We start from the raw sequence: 21,384 nt of genomic DNA on the forward strand, positions 1-21,384 counted from the left end.
TGGGTGGGGGGAGTGCATGAACAGCTCTCTCTCCACCTTCAATACCACGACTTAGGTGTCCTTGAGCAAGGCATCGAACCCCCAACTGCTCCCCGGGCGCCGCAGCATAAATGATGAACACTGCTCTGGGTGTGTGTTCACTGCTCTGTGTGTGTGCATTTCGGATGGGTTAAATGCAGAGCACAAATTCTGAGTATGGGTCACCATACTTGGCTGAATGTCACTTCACTTTAATCGATCAGCGCGAAACAGCCTAGGACGCTCCCAGAAAAGATTCCAGTTATTAACAAATATTTTTTGTCTTGTTGACTGTGTGTAAATATGATTTAGATCTGAGTGAAATATCTTTATTTATTTAAAAAAGACCACAAATAAGATCCTTCTATAATTTTTTTAATTATTAACCTTTTGCACATCCTGCAAGGTCTATGCAAAATTATGAGCACAACTCTGTTGTAGCTATAGGCCTCAGTAGACCCAAGAAAGAAATTCAGTGACCTTGGAATAAGAACAACTGTTCAAAATAATGTTGGATGTTAATTGTTTTTTGAACACCTTTTTTAACCACACAGGAGACTGTAAAAGAAAGACAATGAGTTCATCATCGAAGAAAAAGAAGTAAGTGATTTTATTCACTGTTATTTTGTTTATGGGTCAAAGACGTTAAGATGTCCGCATCAAAATAAATGTACAAAAGTGATTTTCTGTCCATAGAAAGCACATTAAATGTAAGTAAAATGTCTACTTTTAAGGTTTCAAATATGTTTTTGGAGAATAAAATGTCAAAATTTGGTTGAAATAATGTTACATTGTCATTCAGTGTGACACAATATTTATGCAAAAATTCAAACAACATGCTTATTCTGACGTGTACATATTAAAATATCTAAAAGAATAATGGAGCATTCTAAATTTTATTGTGTTTTAAATTAGTAAAAAATTCTTAGTGACAAATGGGCAAAACCTAAGATAGTGGCAAATGTTAAAAATGTAAAATTACAACTCATTAGTGTTTGGGGTGAAAGTAATTAGTCTCAATTTTAATATGTCATAAATTGATTTTTGTTGTAAATATGCCTGACAAGACTGTTACACTGAATGACATTTTACCGGGTGTCTTCTGTAAATCAGGGGAAAATGTATGATATTTATGTTTTTCTAAGAAAAACAAAAACAAAATTGAAATTAAATAAAACAGAAAACTTTTTGTATTTTTGGGGGGTTAACACTACAACAGTTTAAAGCAGTTTTTTATGCTTAAACACTTTTTCGTCTTTGACCCATATACTTACAACTAATGTGATTAAATGTGATTAAAAGTTAGTAAAGAACATTGAGAGTTACCAAGTAAAGAATATTTATGTAAACAACAAAAGTGAGTAGGCTAATATATTTTACAAATCATCCCAAGCATACGAACACTAAACTATAGCGCAAAATCAGCTTAATTAATTAAGTCTATTACGCAGTGGTCCTTGAATTGGATTCATTCATGTTTTATGCCATTTGTGATAAACTTTACATTGTTCACTGTAGAAATAGATTTGGTGCTACCTCTCCACCATTCATTGATTATTTGAAAGAAATTCTGAGAAGATACCCAGATGGGGGACAAATACTGAAGGTAGGTTAAAAAACAACATATTGCATGAAGTCATTTGCATCATTGTCATATAGCATGCACCTTATTTCTCCTTTAACATATGGTCCTATAACATATCAGGAGCTGATACAGAATGCAGATGATGCAGGAGCTTCAGCTGTGGCTTTTATTTATGATGAGAGACATTATGGGACTCACAGCCTGTGGACCAAAGACCTCGGAAAATATCAAGGTATTTGTGTCGAAACACTGGGAGCAGATTTAAAGGGTAGTCACCATAGTCTCAAAATTATTTCAGAACCTGCAACAGGGTATTATCCTCTAGGAGTATTGTCTCCTTCCTCGTAGTGTCGATGTGTCTCAACCATTAAGATTTCAGGAGTTTTGCAGCTTATCTTCTGTTTTATAAATGGGAAGGAGATGTGAGTTCTAAAAGTTATTAATACTAAATCAAACTTTTAGACACTTTGCCAGCTGAGGCTGTGTGTTTGTTGACCTGTTCACAAGCTGAAAACACTAAAAACAGGTGTAAACAGGGTCTGAAACATTTGAGCTTGTCCACTTTAGATCATTTCCAGAGGTAGTCAAAAACACATTTGACACACAGCCAGTTTGTTTTGGGGTGTCTGATTCTGAAATTGTGTCATCCAGCAAGCTGTTTCAGTTTGCTGCCAGTTTCTACATAAATAGCTAGCTATTTGGAAAAGACCACCTCCAAACCATTTACAGATATCTTCACGTCTTGTATTGACATTTGTCATATAAAGAGACATATCAAAACAGGTTGCTGTGAACAGAACTGTTTTTAACCCAGGTATGTTACAGACATTTCATGAAGACCCTACAGAATCATACCAACTTGTGTAAAATGGGCATCTGATGTACCCTCTACATTTATGTATTTTTTAATCATTTTTGTATGATCAACCATTTGAACTCTGATCTGGCAGGACCTGCTCTCTATGCCTTCAATGATGCAGCCTTCTCAAAGGAAGACTGGGAGGGAATTCAGAGAGTTGGCAGAAGCATCAAGCTGGATGACCCAACAAAAGCTGGAAGATTTGGGATCGGATTCAACTCTGTTTATCATATTACAGGTAAAATATACTACATTACATTACAGGTGGACTCATATACAGTACAGACCAAAAGTTTGGAAACTTTACTATTTTTTATGTTTTTGAAAGAAGTTTCTTCTGCTCATCAAGCCTGCATTTATTTGATAATAAAATACAGAAAAAACAGTAACATTGTGAAATATTATTAAAACTTAAAATAATAATTTTCTATTTGAATATACTTTTAAAAAATAATTTATTTCTGTGATGCAAAGCTGAATTTTCAGCATCATTACTCCATTCTTCAGTGTCACATGTAACATCAGTCTATCACATGATCATTTAGAAATCATTCTAATATTCTGATTTATTATGAGTGATGGAAACAGTTCTTCTGTCTAATATATTTGATCAATAAAAGGTTAAAAAGAACTGCATTTATTCAAAAAATAAAAATAAAATAATAATAATATATATTCTAATATATGTTCTTTACTATCACTTTTTATCAATTTTACACATTATTGCTGAATAAAAGTATTAATTTTATTTAAAAAAAAAAAAAAGAAAGAAAAAATTACTGACCCCAAATTCCTGACCATTAGTGTATATTGTTATTGCAAAATATTTATATTTTAAAAATATAGCTTTTTTTTTTTTTTTTACTTTTTATTCATCAAAGTATCCTAAAAAGTATCATGTTCTGAAAAAATATTAAGCAGCAGAACTGTTTCCAACTTTGATAATGAATCATCATATTAGAATGATTTCTAAAGGATCATGTGATAATGATCCTAAAAATTCAGCTTTGCATCACAGAATTAAGTGATAATTTAAAGTATAATAAATTTAAAAACAATTATTTTAAGTTGTAATAATATATCACAATATTACATTTTTTTCTGTATTTTTGATCAAATAAATGCAGGATTGATGAGCAGAAGAAACTTCTTTCAAAAACATTAAAAATAGTAATGTTTCCAAACTTTTGGTCTGTACTGTACCTTTTTGGGGTATTTTAGTGCCTACTATATTTCTTGTTGATTTATGTAGTGTAATGTCAGTTAATATACAAACTTCCATCTGCAAGATGTAGCTCAGAGAACGTTTGCTATTTAGGAGTATGTCGACAAGATGTCGGCATCTGATCATAAATGCTTTCTAGCCAAAGTTTGGATGATGCAAAGCTATAAATCCTGGCATCTCTGCATGGGTGTGGCTCACCGGGGTTTAGTTAATTCTAGCGGACCACCAGTGCAGCCAACAGTAGTCCGCTGGTTTTTAACCATTATAATGTTTGCTGGTGGCCCACAGTTAGTCCATAATTCCTCACAATACAAAAAATGTCCTTCCACACAATAAGAAATCAAAAACAATATACACCACACTCAATAACATATGCAAATTTAATAATATTTTCAATTTACATATAAATATACAGATGCATTTACATTTATCAGATGAATGAACGAATGATGCATTACTGTGTATTGTTGTACACCCAAAGCCCTTTACAATCATGTAGGGGACTCTCCTCAACCAGTGTGTAGCATCCACTTGGATAATGCGACGGCAGCCACAGGACAAAGGTGCCAGTGCCCTCACCACACACCTGCTACAGGTGGAGAGGAGACAGAGACCGATCCAATCAAGTGGTTGGGGATTACTAGATGATTAACAGAGGCCAAGGGGGCAATTTGGCCAGGACACCAGGGTTACACGCCTACTCTTTACAAGAAGTGCCATAGGATTTTTAGTGACCACAGAGAGTCAGGATCTCGGTTTAACGTCTCATCCGAAGGACGGTGCTAGTGTCCCCATCACCAGGGCTTAATTTGTGCCGTAACAAGCCGGATCTGGATCCGTTGCCTCTGAAATCGGATCTGGCACCTCATTTGGGCAGATCACCCTCCTCCAAGGACTGTGTTTCAGTATGACTGAGCCCTGCATTTTAGCCCGACTTTTTTACGCCCCTTGGGCTGGCTTCGGGCCAATTTTCACGCCGCAGTTCAGGCTGGCTTCGGGCCAATTTTCACGCCGCAGTTCAGACACGGGTTGGGTCTGTTTGAGGCTTCGTCTTATTTGTATATTTTAGACTTCCATCAATTAGTGATGAAAACAATAAAATAATAATTGCTGCGCTGGTGGAAACAATGCGAGACCGTGCTACCTCGACTGTCAAGAGAAACTTGATGTTGTTTAGTGTCCCGCAGCAGCAGCACAGCTGAACAGTTCTGCGGTCAAATACACGCAGTAGGCTTAAGCTTGCAAAGCACCGGCAAAAGTAATTACCATAAATGTGTCGGGGGGAAATAGTAAGGAGATATTTGAATAAACTAGTGTTTTCTGAGTCTGTGTCGTAAGGATGAATTCGCAGAGCCTGACTCCTCATTTGACACGCCTTTAGAGAAATGCATCTTTACGGGTTATGATTATACAATAAAAAAAGTTTATGTTTTCGATTTGTTTAATTTCTTTTTGTTAAAAAGCTTTCTACAGACATGCAGTGCTGGTTGATTTTTTCCCCCTCCGGTTAAAGACGAGAAGTCAGAAAGCGTAGTCTGTCATGTTTGTTTTTCCCCATTCTATAAAAGCACAACATTTGACAGCAGACGGACCCTCATAGCCACGAATGAACCTTAACCTTAATAAAAACGAAACAAAATAAAATCACTATTTCACTGAATCACTGAACTATTTTAATAGCTGAAACAGTAGTATAAGCTGTTTGGAGGAGGGGGGCAGATAATAGCAGTTGCCATACCCTAACCCAGTCAGATGTGCCGTGAAAAAACTATCCAGACTTCATATCTCTATTATAATTTGTTATTATTATTTTAAATCAGAGGGTTTTACAAATATTTAACCAATGATCAGCGAAACCTTGTCACCTCACCCGCCTCCTCAGATTGACACACAGTCCCGGGGAGACAGATCTCTGCTTAAAGGGCAGACAAATAACTTTGAGTAGTACACCATTTCTTTACTCAAACTCTATGCCTGTAAAGGCTAATATTTTGTGTGTTTGAAGACCGTGCTATATGTATTTTTTTGCTATGTAGACAATTTATTTTTGTACGTTTTAAAATATCCTATTCATAAACGTTTAAGCACCCATATATCAATGATAATGTTATATAACCTGTAAAAGTTGATGAAAGTGTATAATGCGATACACTTGCATGTTTTATTGACAGACAAAACACAGATCTCCTCATTCAAAAAAACCTTTAACTCCATTTGAGCTTGTTTTTCATATAGACTATAGAAGTGCAGATGCCATGAAACTGTTTTATTGGTCAACACCCATAAGACATCATATTGTGTGTATATGGTTGCTTAAACTCAACAAACCACGAAAAATTATTCTTATATAATACTTGCGAGGCGCTTTTTACGCGCAAAGTTTGGATATGACTGTGAGGGCACATAATACAGCCTTTGGAGCGCGCGAGTCCCAATTGATTAAAATAGTTAAAAAGTAGTGCAAATTATATATTTTTTGTGACAATGCAAAAATGACCCGATTAGTCAAGTGACAGTTCCGTGCAGTCGTTGTAGTGAAGACAAGATGCGCTGATGTGAAGCGCGCTTAGAGAGAGTTCATGGATCTGAAGGCTGGTTTCGAATTACTGATTTAATCTAATAATTTGTGTTTATTTATTTTATTATTCTAAACTACATGCTATGTTGAATAAATGCAGAAATTCCCTCATTATGAACTTGAAAGCTGTGAGAATTATTAAATCATGCAATAGCTATAGTCCTCCACAGAAATTTAGGACCTGATTAATCTAGCTCTATTATATAGAGATTTGTAAAATAAAATTCCACAACTTTTTCAAAACTTTTTTTTCTTCTATGTCTGGAAATTGTTGTTTTAAAATCGCATGACATTTCCGGATTATTCATGACCTTACAGACCCTAAAAGTGACTAATGCACGATCTTGATAACTTAACCATGTCCACCAATGTGATTGGGCAAATGCTCCGTTACCTCTCCCTTCTGTAATAACATGCCGGATCCGTTACTCCGCTTTGTTCCGGGACCTCGCAATTTACAAAATAAGCACTGCCCATCACTACACTGGGGTAGTTAACCATAGTAACTACAAAATGTACCATGATTTCAAAAACTATGGTTATTTTAAGTCATGTTTACCACAGTTTTACTCTAGTATTACTACAATATTACTATAGTAGACACATGGCATCAAATCCAAGGTTTGAACTAAAAAAGAAAGTTTACTACAGTTATGGTTGATACAGTTTTACTTTGGTAAAACAATGATTAATTGTCGTAGAGGTATAGCGCTTCTCACAATTATTTAAAAGCAAGTTTACAGAAAATGTAGGCTCTAACTGAAAAAATAATTTTAACAGCCAGAGGTGACTAAGTCGAAGGGTAAGACCATCTTCTGGCAACAAATTAATATCTATATGACAGTAGCCCACATGTAATGCAAGTCATGTGTTCAGTTAAACACATCCTTCATTATTATCAAAGTGTAAGTTCAACAATTTTTAACCCATTTTGTATTGATGCAATTTTGATAAATAGAGAAAGAATAAACATTGTTTGTCTAAATGAGAGACCCAGTTCATTTCATTTCAATTCAATTCAATTAAAGTTTATTTGTATAGCACTTTTTACCATACCAATCGTTACAAAGCAACTTTACAGACAATTATGTTTCTACAATATTTAGTAGTAGCTTATAAGTTGTGACTGTCAGTTTGTGCGCATATGACAGGATTTTTCAGAAAAATTTATACAAGACGTAGTCAGTCATACGATGAACATTATTAATATTATTAATAATTATTATATGATGCAGTCACACTTGTAGCAATAATTGTTAGTTCTGTTTGTTGATTCAGGGTTAGCATCATCTGAGGTCCTCTGAGGGTCAGCATCATCTCTTCTCAGGTGTTCTGGATCCAGACTGGAGCTTGTGTAAATCCTAGTTACCATGGCAATACATAGAAACAAAATAGAGACATCATTAGCATAGCTGCTGATCCAACAAAGTCAAATTAATTAGTTTAACCCAAGCTAAAGAATAAAAATGCACCTTTGATCAGATGGAACTACACTCACAATTTAAAAGATACATTATTTGTATGCTTGGTGAAAGAGATGTGTTTTTAATCTAGATTTAAACAGAGAGAGTGTGTCTGAACCCCGAACATTATCAGGAAGGCTATTCCAGAGTTTGGGAGCCAAATGTTAGAAAGCTCTACCTCCTTTAGTGGACTTTGCTATCCTAGGAACTACCAAAAGTCCAGCGTTTTGTGACCTTAGGGTGCGTGATGGGTTGTAACGTGGTAGAAGGCTAGTTAGGTACGCAGGGGCTAAACCATTTAGGGCCTTATAAGTAAGTAATGATAATTTGTAACTGATACGGAACTTAATAGGTAGCCAGTGCAGAGACTGTAAAATTGGGGTAATATGATCATATTTTCTTGACCTCGTAAGGACTCTAGCTGCTGCATTTTGGACTACCTGTAGCTTGTTTATTGACGAAGCAGGACAACCACCTAGAAGTGCATTACAATAGTCCAGTCTAGAGGTCATGAATGCATGAACTAGATTTTCTGCATCAGAAACAGATAACATGTTTCGTAGCTTGGCAATGTTTCTAAGATGGAAGAATGCAGTTTTTGTAACATGGGAAATATGATTTTTGCTGTCTAATATAACACCCAGATTTCTGACTGTAGAGGAAGTAACAGTACATCCGTCTAGTTGCAGATTGTAATCTACAAGATTCTGTGTAGTGTTTTTTGGTCCAATAATTATTATCTCTGTCTTATCCAAATTTAATTGGAGAAATTTATTGGTCATCCAATCTTTTACATTTTTAACACACTCTGTTAGCTTAGATAATTGGGAAGTTTAATCTGGTCTCGTTGAGATATATAGCTGAGTATCATCAGCATAACAGTGGAAGCTAATTCCGTATTTTCTAATAATATTACCAAGGGGCAACTTGTATTTTGAAAATAGAAGGGGACCTAGGACGGATCCTTGTGGCACTCCATATTTTACTGATGATAAATGAGATGACTCCTCATTTAAGTAAACAAAATGGTAGCGATCGGACAGGTAGGATCTAAACCATCTTAGAGCCTGCCCTTGAATACCTGTATAGTTTTGTAATCGATCTATGAGTATGTCATGATCTATGGTGTCGAACGCAGCACTAAGATCAAGTAAGACTAGAAATGAGATGCAGCCTTGATCTGACGCAAGGAGCAGGTCATTTTGTAATTTTAACAAGTGCAGTTTCTGTGCTATGGTGGGGCCTAAAACCTGACTGAAATTCTTCATACAGATCATTTTTAACAACTGTGGTGGAAAAATTCATTTAACATTGCTTCTGTATGCCTATATATGCATGTGTTTTCTTAGAATTGCTGTGTGGTTCAGAAGGGTGACACCTGGGGGGAAAACAGATGTCTTAGAATGACCTGAGAGGGTCATTAGGCCATATAGTGTGGGGACAATGTCTGAGGATGATCTGAGGGAGTCACCTAAGTCCTAAATGTGTGAGAAACTGCCCATAGAGAGTGTTCCTTGTTATGTGTGGAAATTTACAGCTGCTAAGACTTTGTAACCTTGAAGCAGCAAAGGGATATAAGGTGGAGGACTGCCCTCTTCCTGGGTCGGATTCACTCTGCAGGAACTCAGCGTTGCTGTATGACTGTCTGACCTTCTTTGCAAAGAATAAAAGCTTTCTTTTTAATTATACCTGAGAATGAGTCTGTCTCTTATGCCGATGAGAGTTGATTTAAATTTTGCCACGACACAACTCTTTCAGTAATTTAGTGGGTACAGGATCTAATAAACATGTTGTTGGTTTAGATACAGTGATAAGTTTATTTAGCTCTTCCTGTCCTATATTTGTAAAGCACTGCAGTTTATCTTCGGGTGCGATGGATGAAACTGAATTGTTAGACGCTGTAGAATCTACATTCACTATTGTATTTCTAATGTTATCTATTTTATCAATGAAGAAATTCATAAAGTCATTACTATTTAACGTTGGTGGAATATTTGAATCAGGTGGCGTCTGGTAATTTGTTAACTTAGCCACTGTGCTAAATAAAAACCTTGGATTGTTTTGGTTATTTTCTATGAGTTTGTGGATATGCTCTGCCCTAGCAGTTTTTAGAGCCTGTCTATAGCTGGATTTGTCACAAAACTCTTAGTGTTGCTTACAAATAAAAGGGGATATACAGTATAGGTACACATAACTCACAGAAAGAGTAAATGTTCATTTACAGATATTACAGAGATTGGAACAATACAAAGCAGGTTGAAAATCTGCTAACTTACTTTAAAGGCAATATAAGGATAATATTTTCCATTTACATTTGCTGCTGAAGTCTTCACAAGTGAGGCCAGTCCAAAGTGGAACTGGTTTAACCTGTAACCTTGGGATGGACATCCCGAGATAGAAACAGGAAAGCAAAGACAAGTGAGCAGCTCCATTTGTTTGTCCGAGTGAGCAACAGTAACTAAGGCTAGCAAAAGGGAAATTTTAATTTACACTACCATTCAAAAGTTTGGGGTCAGCAAGATTTTTACATCTTTAAAAAAAAGTATCTTATGCTTATCAAGGCTGCATTTATTTGATCAAAAATAAAGTACAAACAGTGAAATATTCTAAGGATTTAAAGTAGCTGTTTTCTATGTGAAAAAAAAAATTTGTAAAATGCAATGAATTCAGTGTCATAATCCTTCAGAAATCATTCTATGATTTGCTGCTCGATAAACATTTCTTATCATCAGTCTTATCATTATCAATTATAAAAGGTTAGAGTAAATGTGTTTAAAATGCTGTACTTTATTATCAAATAATGTGGTGGGCAGAAGAGACTTTCAAAGATATATAAAAAAAATCATACCTACCCATAGCACCTTAGCAGTCTTATGGTTCATAGCACCTAGGAACATAATAAGCAATATGTCACAGACCCAACAATACGAACACTCTTAAGCTAAAAACAAACTGGACTGACCTAAGCATTCGGCTGCTCAGCATCTAGCCCATCCCCTCTGAGAAATCACTGGAAACACATTAAGACATTAACAGTACTATTAAAAATAGCTACTGTGATCCTTTAGCTAAAAACTTGTAATGAGCCACAATCCCAATTTTTTTCTAATTTACCTCAAGCAAAAATGTACATGAAAACCACAGATGTCGCCGGGGAGATTTGCCTTTCAAAGAGATGAATAACTGGACACGTGTAAACCTCTGGTACTAAGCGGTGTGAGCTGGGAAAAAAGAGTGCTGACTGAAGATATCCGCCTATGCCTGGCCATTAGTTCTTAGGTGTTATAGCTAAGGAGGCTGACATCAGCATCAGCAGAAATCAGGGTTGGGAAGATTACTTTTGAAATTTATTTCACTACAGTTTACAAAATGCATAAATAGTGTTACGATATTAATGTTTATGTAACATTTTGAACACAAAAAAAGATGGGGGGGGGGCTATTTATTATTATTATTTTATATATGAGACTAAAACCACCTGTAGATGTCAGTCTTAATGAAGCAGTCAGGGAATCGTTAATTCGTTCAATAGGACTCATTTATTCAGGAATAAAGTAAGTAAATTAGCCAATCCTTTTAAAATGCGGCATCATTCAGGAACGAAATAGCACTGTGCTGCGCTGTGTGTTGGAACTCTTCTGGATTTATTTTGAAGGCAGATGTTATTTGCTTCATCCGCAAATATCAGTAGATGTTATTTACACTATGTGTAGGGTGGTGGTCCGTTGTACCATAGTATAATTAGTTTTTTTTTATTATTATTATTATTTAAGGTGAGACACTGCAGGCAAAAACACTGTTTTTTCAAGCACCTGTCAATTTTGAGATTTTGGACTTTTTGGTTTTTCAAAAAGTGCTTTTTCAAACTAGTGGAAGAAAAACATCTAAAAGACACTGTTAAGTGTTTCTTTTATAGCACTTTATCTGTTTGTGTCAATAGATTTCAATTACAATACATATTTTCTAAGGCCGTTTTCTCAAAATGAGTTTTTTTCTTCAACACTGAGCCATAAATCTCCACTTCAGTAGCACTTACACACACCAAACTTGACATTTTTATTCCTGTCTATATTCTGAAGGTTTTTACAGGGGGATTTGTTCATATATATTTTCCTTGATTACTTACATCATTTTATTCCTCCAAAATTGTGAAAATATATTTTCTGTTTTCTGGCTGTTAAAAGTATTTTCTGAATTATGGAGTGACAAAAAAAGATAACCAGAATTCCCTCTGTAAAAACATTTGACTCTAATATGTCCAAAAAATAAAAATAAAAATTGAAACTGACTTCATCTAGTGTTCAGATTTTTGTACTAGACATTTATGCAAATTAGCACATATTTCATTAAATAATGGCTAATTTGCATATTTAAACATAACATTTTTGAAAACTTGTAATACAAAAATTGTTTGCTATAATCAATGTAATCAATCAACTGGGTAAGTAAGGTGATAACTATTAGTTTTTTTTTTTTTTTTTTGCCCTATTCACCTGCAGTGTCTCGCCTTAATATTGAAATCTTTTTTTTTTCATTTGTTCAAAGAAAAAGGAAACTCAAGAATTTGGCTTACTAAAATTGAGCTTTTTAACATTCAGGGACAGAAAATGAATAAAAAACTTAAATATTCGATCTCTATGTGTGGGCGGGAGTGAAACGCCCCTCTCCGCTGATTGTTCAATCAAATATTACAACATAATAATAGTCCTAAAAACATAATAAGAGTCCCCCGCTTCTACGGATTCTTAACGTGTTTATAACTTCATCAAACAGCCAGATTAACAAATGCCGGATGCAGGGCCTTTTGGCACTTTGCCACAGAAATTTTAATAGGCGGTTAGATTCAATAAAACAGGTGATGTGCCAAAGCTGTGCAACGCACTGCAGTGCGGGGAGACCCATGCAGAAGTCACATAGATCGAAATATATTTAAAATAAAAAATTTTGTATAAATTAGAATATCTTAAATTTAAATAGAAGAAAATAGATTTTATAAAATATATGTAAATAGATTTTAAAATATATTACAAAAATATATTTGATATTTGAATATATGTCTACATATTAATTTCTAATATTTGTAAACATATTACATTTATGTACATGTAAATATATTTTATATTGTAAATATTTACATATATTTACATGTAAATACGTTTAGATATCAGACTATGTAAATATATTAATTTGCAATATATGTCTATGTATTCATTTCTAATATTTGTTAACATATTACATTTCAATATGTATATATATATATATATATATATATATATATATATATATATATATTAATTTAAACATTCAAATACTGAACAGAAATTGGAGACTGAAAAATATAAAAATCCCCAGACAATGCAACTTAAAAACTGACAGTATAAATTCACTTGCCAAAATGAGCAGTGCATTCAGATGACATAACACCTACTATAGAAGAACAAGAGTTTTATTGATATTGACAAAAGAACAGAGGGCACATAAACTGCACAATTAAAACAAATCAGACAAGCAACTTTACTGAAATTGCTATTTTTAATACTAAAGGATGAAAAGTAAAGTACGTTTTTAAATTAATGAAATAAATTCTGTGTTAAAAAAAAAAAGTTTTAGAGTTGTCTTTTAGAGAGGGTGAAGGAAGAACATCCAAACCCTGCCCCTGATTCCTTCAAGATTTCTTAGGAATTTATATAAAGATAAATATATAAAGAAGATCGAGCCCTTTCTTTGGGAACATGCTGCACAACTCCTTGTTCAAGCTCTTGTTCTGTCCAGGCTGGACTATTGTAATGCTCTCTTGGCAGGTCTTCCAGCCAATTCTATCAAACCTTTACAATTAATTCAGAACGCGGCAGCAAGATTAATTTTTAATGAGCCAAAAAGAATACACGTCACACCTCTGTTTATCAATTTGCACTGGCTTCCAATAGCTGCTCGCATAAAATTCAAGGCATTGATGTTTGCCTACAAAACTACCACTGGCTCTGCACCCATTTACCTAAATTCGTTACTTCAGACTTATGTGCCCTCTAGAAGCTTGCGTTCTGCAAGTGAACGTCGCTTGATTGTGCCATCCCAAAGAAGCACAAAGTCACTTTTACAGACTTTTAAATTAAATGTTCCCTCCTGGTGGAATGAACTCCCCAACTCAATCCGAGTCCTTAGCCATCTTCAAGAATCGGCTTAAAACACATCTCTTCCATCTTTATTTGACCCTCGAACTTTAGCACTCACTATTCTACTTCTATTCTTTAAAAAAATCTAACTACCTTTCTAATCTTTTTGTATTCTATTTTTCTTTTCATTTATTATGCAATTGTATGTGTGTGTGTGTGTAGGTGTGTGTGTATATGTGTAAAGACCACTAACTAGCTTGCTCTATTCTTTTATTTTTTTATTCTATCTGTTTTCTTTTTATTTATTATATTAGTTAAAATCCCATGCTACGTGTACTGTGTTAATCTAACTGAGACTTGTTATAGCACTTATATATCATTGCTCTTTTTGTTGTTTTTGATTGCTTCCACTGTCTTCATCTGTAAGTCGCTTTGGATAAAAGCGTCTGCTAAATGAATAAATGTAAATGTAAATATAATGGTGTTTTTTCATAAAGTAAAGGCAGTGGCAAAATTAACATTACAATAATTAGTTTTTTTTTTCTTACAAATGCAAACTGTATCAAAATTGTTGTTTTTTGGAGTGTGTGTGTAGTTTAATTTGTAGAACAAAACATCAAAGTATTGTCATGTTAATTTTACCACTGCCTTTACTTTATGAAAAAACACCATTATATAAATCCATAAAAAAATCTTGAAGGGAGCGGGGGCAGGGTTTGGATGTTCTTCCTTCACCCTTTCTATTATACAACTCTAAGCTCGAACAGGTTTTTCTTCAGTTGGAACCTCAGTTCCGCCAACTTGGAATTGATGGCCTGTCCCAGGTGTCCAGCAGTTGTCTTTTCATGGTGTTTCATGACAGCATCTGCAAAACAAAACAAGAAAGAATATAAAAAGACATTTGAATTAGTCAGTTGTTACTTTACATGATTCTGGTCAAGTATTTGTACCCTTAACCCTTAAGGTAACTGCACACTATAGTCCGATATTTTTGCATATTAAAAAATAAATACAACCTCACGCTGTATCAATCACGTTTACATAATGCCTCCGAAACTTGTCCATCATAAAAAAATATTGGATAAAGTTTGATTTTCTGCGTTTTCACATCTGTAGCATACATAGGTCCGACATCCGGGTGAGTCCCGACACACACACACACTTACTCACACATACCATTGTATGGTTAGCTATGTACTGGTGTTGCAAAAGACCTGGTACTTTGGTACCAAGTCGGTACACAAAAAAAGGAAATGTGACGGTACCAAGTTTCTTTAAGTACCGGTTGTACCGAATGCCTGTTCAAACCCGTTTCTTGATGCATACAGCACTATGATTTCCGCGAAGCAGAAAACACGGATGGAATCTCAAAATCCAGTCATGAAAATTAAACTTACGGTTTAATATGGACAGTCACGGAATTTGTAAAGTTAGCATAAATTAATCAAATCAAATCTCCATATGGACCATCATCTGTAAATGTAAAGCCGCAAATGTTGGTTGAAATCTGCATCCTGCATGTTCTGCGTGTATGTCTCTGTGTGAATGAATGAATGGTTTGTTTACTACATAGACTGAAGTGCATGACGCTTGCAGTAATGAGGACATAAATACATAAACAACATCACCAGAACTGTTCTGAGTTACTTCACAAGCATTTTACCGTTTCATTTGAGTAAAACCAGTGTCAATTTAATAAAGGTATTCACAGCATCCCGTCAAAATAAAAGTTAATTCTTACATAAAGGCATTGTGCTAGAAATATTACTATTATTTAGTAGAATGTATGTGATACTGCTACTAATGTTGAAAAAAATAATAAAAACTTTATTTTTTAAAGAAATAAATCACAAAATATTTCTTCCATGTTTTAATTTTAATAGCAAATCCCCTTTATTTACCAAAAAATAAAATGTATTTAAATTTAATTAATTAAAACACAAATTAATTTTGGGTATAACTTGTTTCCTGTTTTTCATAATTATATTACTTACATAAGGATAAAGAATGGTGATGCAAAAAAACTTCAATCTAGGTGGTATTTTAGTATGCAAATTTATTCAAAGAATATAAAAAGTGAGAGAACAAATCAACCCTTACAAACAGATTATTAAGTATTACAATAAACTTTAATTATAGAAAATGCAAATCCAAAATTAATATAGTTTTAAAAGCAATCCATATATGATGGATTTTGCCCATCTAAGATTAGTACAAATTATTATAATATTCAAAAGTAATCATGTAATATGTATTTTCAAAATAATAATACAAAGTATATAAGAATACCTGTATATCAAAAATCAAAGCAATACTATTCAAAGTATTAAAATTCAGAGTATATAAAAGTCAAAGTATCTGAGTTGAATAAACCTGTAAGGAGTTCAAAGGATTCAAGTAAGCCCGGAATACAAGGAGAAGGAAAAGATGAGAAACAAAGTTCAGCTAGTATAGACTAGACTGAACTCGGTCTGAGCTGAGAAGAGAGGGTGACTACACCTCTCTTATACCCCTTCAAAACAATAAACCTTGTGATTAAGACTGAAGAAATGTCTCAAATAGATATAAAAATATTGGTCATATGCCTTTGGCCTATACAAAAATATCTAGATATGGCGTGTGGTTTGGTTTCGCTTCCACATTGTGGAAGGTCAGAACGTCTTATAGTTGCCAATCATGGGGTTACTGATGTTTAGATTTAACTTCCTCGCATGGACTTGGCTGAGTTGAATACAGAGTTACAAATATATCGAGAGACTGGATGTACTGCGTCCCTCATTAAAACTCAGACATACAGAATCACAAATAGCTCGAAAACAACATTGAACTAAAATCCAGACATACAGAATCATAAAGCTCAAAATATAAATGTTTTGTGGAACTAGATGGAAAGCTACTGCATCTATTTCTATTTCTACATTGCTGCAGAAGTCTTCTAAGGTCTGTAACAGCCTGTTAAGGCCTCTGGAACAGACTGTCTTGTGATTTTGAGCACGTAGCATGTTTACACGTAGCAGAAATCAGAATTTCGTTGCACCAAATGGCATTGGTTTTATTTTTAGTGATAAAATGTGTGTGTGGGTTTTTTTTATTAACGTATTTTTGTGTTTTGCTTTGGTACCGAAATTGGTGCCGAGAACTGTGGATTTTCACTGTTATCGGTACCGAATACTGAAATTTTGGTACCATGACAACACTAGTTGTACCTCTCTGGTTGTAGTGTCCTCAGTGCAGTGTTAAACAGGATGGCCTTGTAAGACATACAGGAATCAAAACATATTAAAAAGTTTATCAGATATAAAAAAAAAAAAAAATCAAATAAATATCAAATGTTTGCGGTTTTTCTTACTAGCCAGATGGTTCATAGTGCCTAGAGAAGTTCTTCAACAAGAGGTCCACTCCAACTCTGCTGCATGGTCTTCAGCATGGAAGAATATAGGAAAATACACAATTTGTCAAAGAGCCAACAATACATACTATACAATGTCAGATTTATTAGAAATAAACTACAGCAGAGGTGAAGTGCAGACAAGAGAAAGAATAATGTACAGAACATCCTACAAAAAATCTTAAGGAAAGAGAATTTACGTTTTTAGGTTTTAAAGATGCTTTGATGATATAGGTTAAATATATTGTGAAAAAAGCATTTTAAGGTTTTTAATAAGCTTTCTCAGATCACCTGTGTTTCCTATATCTCTATCAGCAACTCCCATTAGAGGTCTGACACTACTAAAACCACAGTAAACTATTTTTTCAATATACATCTACTCTACATTGAAAAATAAACATGTTTGGAATAGTTTCAGCCCATTTTAGTTCATGTACTGTAAGTGGATTAACAGTATGGCTGCCAACTTAGAAAAGGAAAATAAGGGACATTCATGGTTTTTCATAGAAAAATAAGGGACAGAATAAGGGACACACACACAGGCCTATTATATATATATATATATATATATATATATATATATATATATATATATATATATATATATATATATATATATTAGGGGTGTAACGGTTCACAAAATTCACGGTTCGGTTCGATACGATACACTGATGTCACGGTTCGGTTCGGTTCGGTTCGATACGTTTTAGATACAGCAAAATGTAAAAACATCACAACTTTTCAGAATGCCGCAAGCGCACAGCGGGTCATGTGACAAGAACTAACCAATCAGCTTCATCCTTTCCCGTAACAACGTTGAGAGCTCAGCCAAGATGAAGGATCAGCTGATCATAGTTGTATATGGATTGCAATTTTGAAATAAATTTAGTAGCAGAGCTACTGCAAGCGATTTTTAGAGCTGCAAATCCATTTATCCTTCGCTGAAATTTCCGCGTCTCATGGAGAGAGCACGTCATTGTTGCTTAGCAAAGACAGACGCCTCATGAGCGCTTCTGCCCAAGCGCTTTGGAAAGGAGGAGAAAGACGCGCTTAGCGTTTTCCATGCGTTTTTAGGCACGATATGTGAACGGCCCCTAAGGCGCTCGCTCACTCAGCACGCGCTGAAGGCTCGTTGCAAAATGTCGAATGCCTTTAACAGACCAGAAATATAAGATCCTAAAATAACCAACAGGTCTGGTGTTTGGGTTGGATTCCCTGTAAGCTATAGTTTCTAAATGCTGCAGGGATAGTTTGCTGCGTGCATGTTTCTCCTTTTTTTCGTCTTTTCCCAGATAGTACTGACGCATATATCCCAGATATTCCCGCTGGTGTTTTTTTTTTTTTTTTTTTTGTATTCCCGCTGGTGTACCCTGTCATGTTGCAGATGCGACATACCGTTGTTTTTTTATCCACCACTCTCTTGCCATCACCATTATAGCTTAAAGGGAATCCAAAGTGCACCCAAACACCAGACCTGTTGGTTATTGGAGGATCTTCTCATTTCTAGTCTGTTAAACGCATTGGCTATTTTGCAACGAGCCTTCAGCGCGTACTGAGTGAGCGAGCGCCTGCTGAGTAGCCTAACATAAACATATAAGATGGTGTTTTTTTCTTCTTCGGGAGTGTCAGGGGCGTTGCCTGTTACGTTGTTTGGGTTATTGGGCTACCTTGTTGAACGCATATCATTATATTTCTCTCTCTCTCTTTTTTTTTTTTTTTCAAATATAATTAATTACTCCAACGAACCGTTCGGTATACATAATGCGTACCGCGTACCGAACCGAAAGCATCGTACCGAACGGTTCAATACGAATACGCGTATCGTTACACCCCTAATATATATATATATATATATATATATATATATATATATATATATATATATATATATATATATATATATCTCTTTTGGATTTGTAATTTTTTTTTTTATTGGAGTCTCTTATGCTCATCGAGGCTGTATTTAGTTAATCAAAAATACAGAAAAACAGTAATTTTGTGAAGAATTTCTAATATTGGTTTCCTATCTTATTATACTTTAAATTTCATTTTTATAAATTTATTCAGTGACGCAGCACTGTATTTTCAGTATCATTACTCCAGTCTTCAGTCTCATTATTATTAGAAATCATTCTAATATGCCGAGCTATTATCAGTGTTGATAATATTATCAACTGTTGTGCTGCTTAATATTTTTTGGAACCTGTGTTCCATAAATAAAAATATAATATACATTTTGACAATATTCTAACAATATCACTTTTTATCCATTTAACACCTAAATTCTTGCTGAGTAAAAGTATCCTAAAAGTTTCTTTTAAAGAAATGTTTCTTTACAAGAAATGTACTGACCCCAAACGGTAGTGTATATTTAACACACACACACACACACAAACAAATATTTTGAACAAATACTGTTATTTATACTTTTTATTTACCAAAGATCCTTAAATAATATCACAGGTCCAAAAAAATAATAAGCTTCCAAGTTTCCAACATTGATAATAAATCAGTATAATTTAATGATTTATGAAGGATCATAATGATGCTGAAAATTTAGCATGACTTTACAGGAATAAATTATATTTTAAAGTATATTAAATTATAAAATTGTTATGTTAAATTGCAATAATAGGCTATTTCACAAAATTACATTTTTTTCTTTATTTTATAAATTTTCTGTTAAAATCTGTTCACACCTTATTTTTTATTATCTGTGTGTTGTTTTCTCAGTGTTCTGGAAGCTTGTGACACTAAAATAAATTCCTTGTATGTGCAAACATACTTGGCAATAAAGCTCTTTCTGACTCTGATTTGTTTGTGTAATAGCGATACAGTAGGCCTACTACAGTACAAATGGAAATGATTATTTTTAAAATAAAGATAACTTAAAGAGTTAATGGACTGCTTTGGGTGCTTGACACTTCATTGGTCATTTTGTGTTTTAAGAATGATATTCAAGGTTAAGAGTACGCTGTAATTTATTTAAATATAAATTGTTTCATCTAGGTATTTAAGCTACATTAAAGAAAGACGACTTTCCTTATTGATTATGTCTTCCCTCAGGTAAAATACACGTTTTCTTGCATGGCTGGATGTTGGAATCACGTTGTTTGCATTCTCCCAAACTGATTAGCTGAAGTCTAAACGCGGACATTAAAAAACCTAACTCCGTTAGCGTGAGTCCTGCTCGCAGAACCGGGAGCGAGAGACGAGCCGGCAGAGGATTCCCCTTAGCCTCATTTGAACGGCTATGCTCACAAATCAAATCAAAAAAAGAAAAAGTGATTATCAGCTTACAGTTTGATATTCGTATGGTCTAGGTGGTCATATGGCATATGCCTTAAACACGGGACAAACTGCGGCCTGTATAGCTTTCATTCTTCTTTGATGCCTTAAATACAGGACGATTCCATATTATACGGAACGGTTGGCAACCCTAGACGGTGCATACTTTTAGGTTAAATTAATTAGCTTTTTTAATTCATCCATTAACAAATTGCCAGCAAAACATTTACAAAGCTATAAAAAAACTCATCTACACATAATATGTGATTTAAATCCCAAACTTTCATAAAGAAGAGTTCAAAATGTATAGCTAGCTTACCTCTTATAGTTAGCCTCTGTTAGCTCACGGTTGTGATGCTAATGGACTTATTCCCATGACAATGAACTATTTCTGTAAAGTAAATATTCAACAGAAGCATGTCAGTTACATGTAAGAAAGTGTCAGTAAAAGTTGTATGTATTATTTGTGTAATTTTAGGGACTAAACTTACCTGAAAGCAGTAAAAACACTTGTCAGTTGAGCTGCCGCCCGTGACTGTTGAGAACTGGAGCTTGTAGCCTAGAATTTTTCTTTCTAAATTATGTGAAAATCATCTTGTTTACTCACTTACAGAAAACAATATATTGATTTAAATTTGCTAAAACACTTTTTGTTATATATTTATATATTATATACAGTATTGTTCAAAATAATAGCAGTACAATGTGACTAACCAGAATAATCAAGGTTTTTCGTATATTTTTTATTGCTACATGGCAAACAAGTTACCAGTAGGTTCAGTAGATTCTCAGAAAACAAATGAGACCCAGCATTCATGATATGCACGCTCTTAAGGCTGTGCAATTGGGCAATTAGTTGAATTAGTT

The 21,384-nt window shown here is 34.3% G+C and overlaps 1 protein-coding gene across 1 annotated transcript in view; it reads left to right on the forward strand.

Annotated features, from left to right (window-relative positions):
- The first annotated feature begins 592 nt into the window (after positions 1-592).
- Positions 593-21,384, forward strand: part of LOC127952326 (sacsin-like) — a 49,422-nt gene continuing 28,630 nt past the window's right edge. The window contains exons 1-4 of the mRNA XM_052550727.1: positions 593-618; positions 1,537-1,624; positions 1,724-1,835; positions 2,554-2,700. Coding sequence (XP_052406687.1) covers positions 593-618; positions 1,537-1,624; positions 1,724-1,835; positions 2,554-2,700 — 373 coding nt within the window. The remainder of the gene's footprint in view (positions 619-1,536; positions 1,625-1,723; positions 1,836-2,553; positions 2,701-21,384) is intronic.

The sequence above is a fragment of the Carassius gibelio genome, chromosome B3, assembly GCF_023724105.1.
Source record: "Carassius gibelio isolate Cgi1373 ecotype wild population from Czech Republic chromosome B3, carGib1.2-hapl.c, whole genome shotgun sequence".
NCBI lineage: Eukaryota > Metazoa > Chordata > Actinopteri > Cypriniformes > Cyprinidae > Carassius > Carassius gibelio.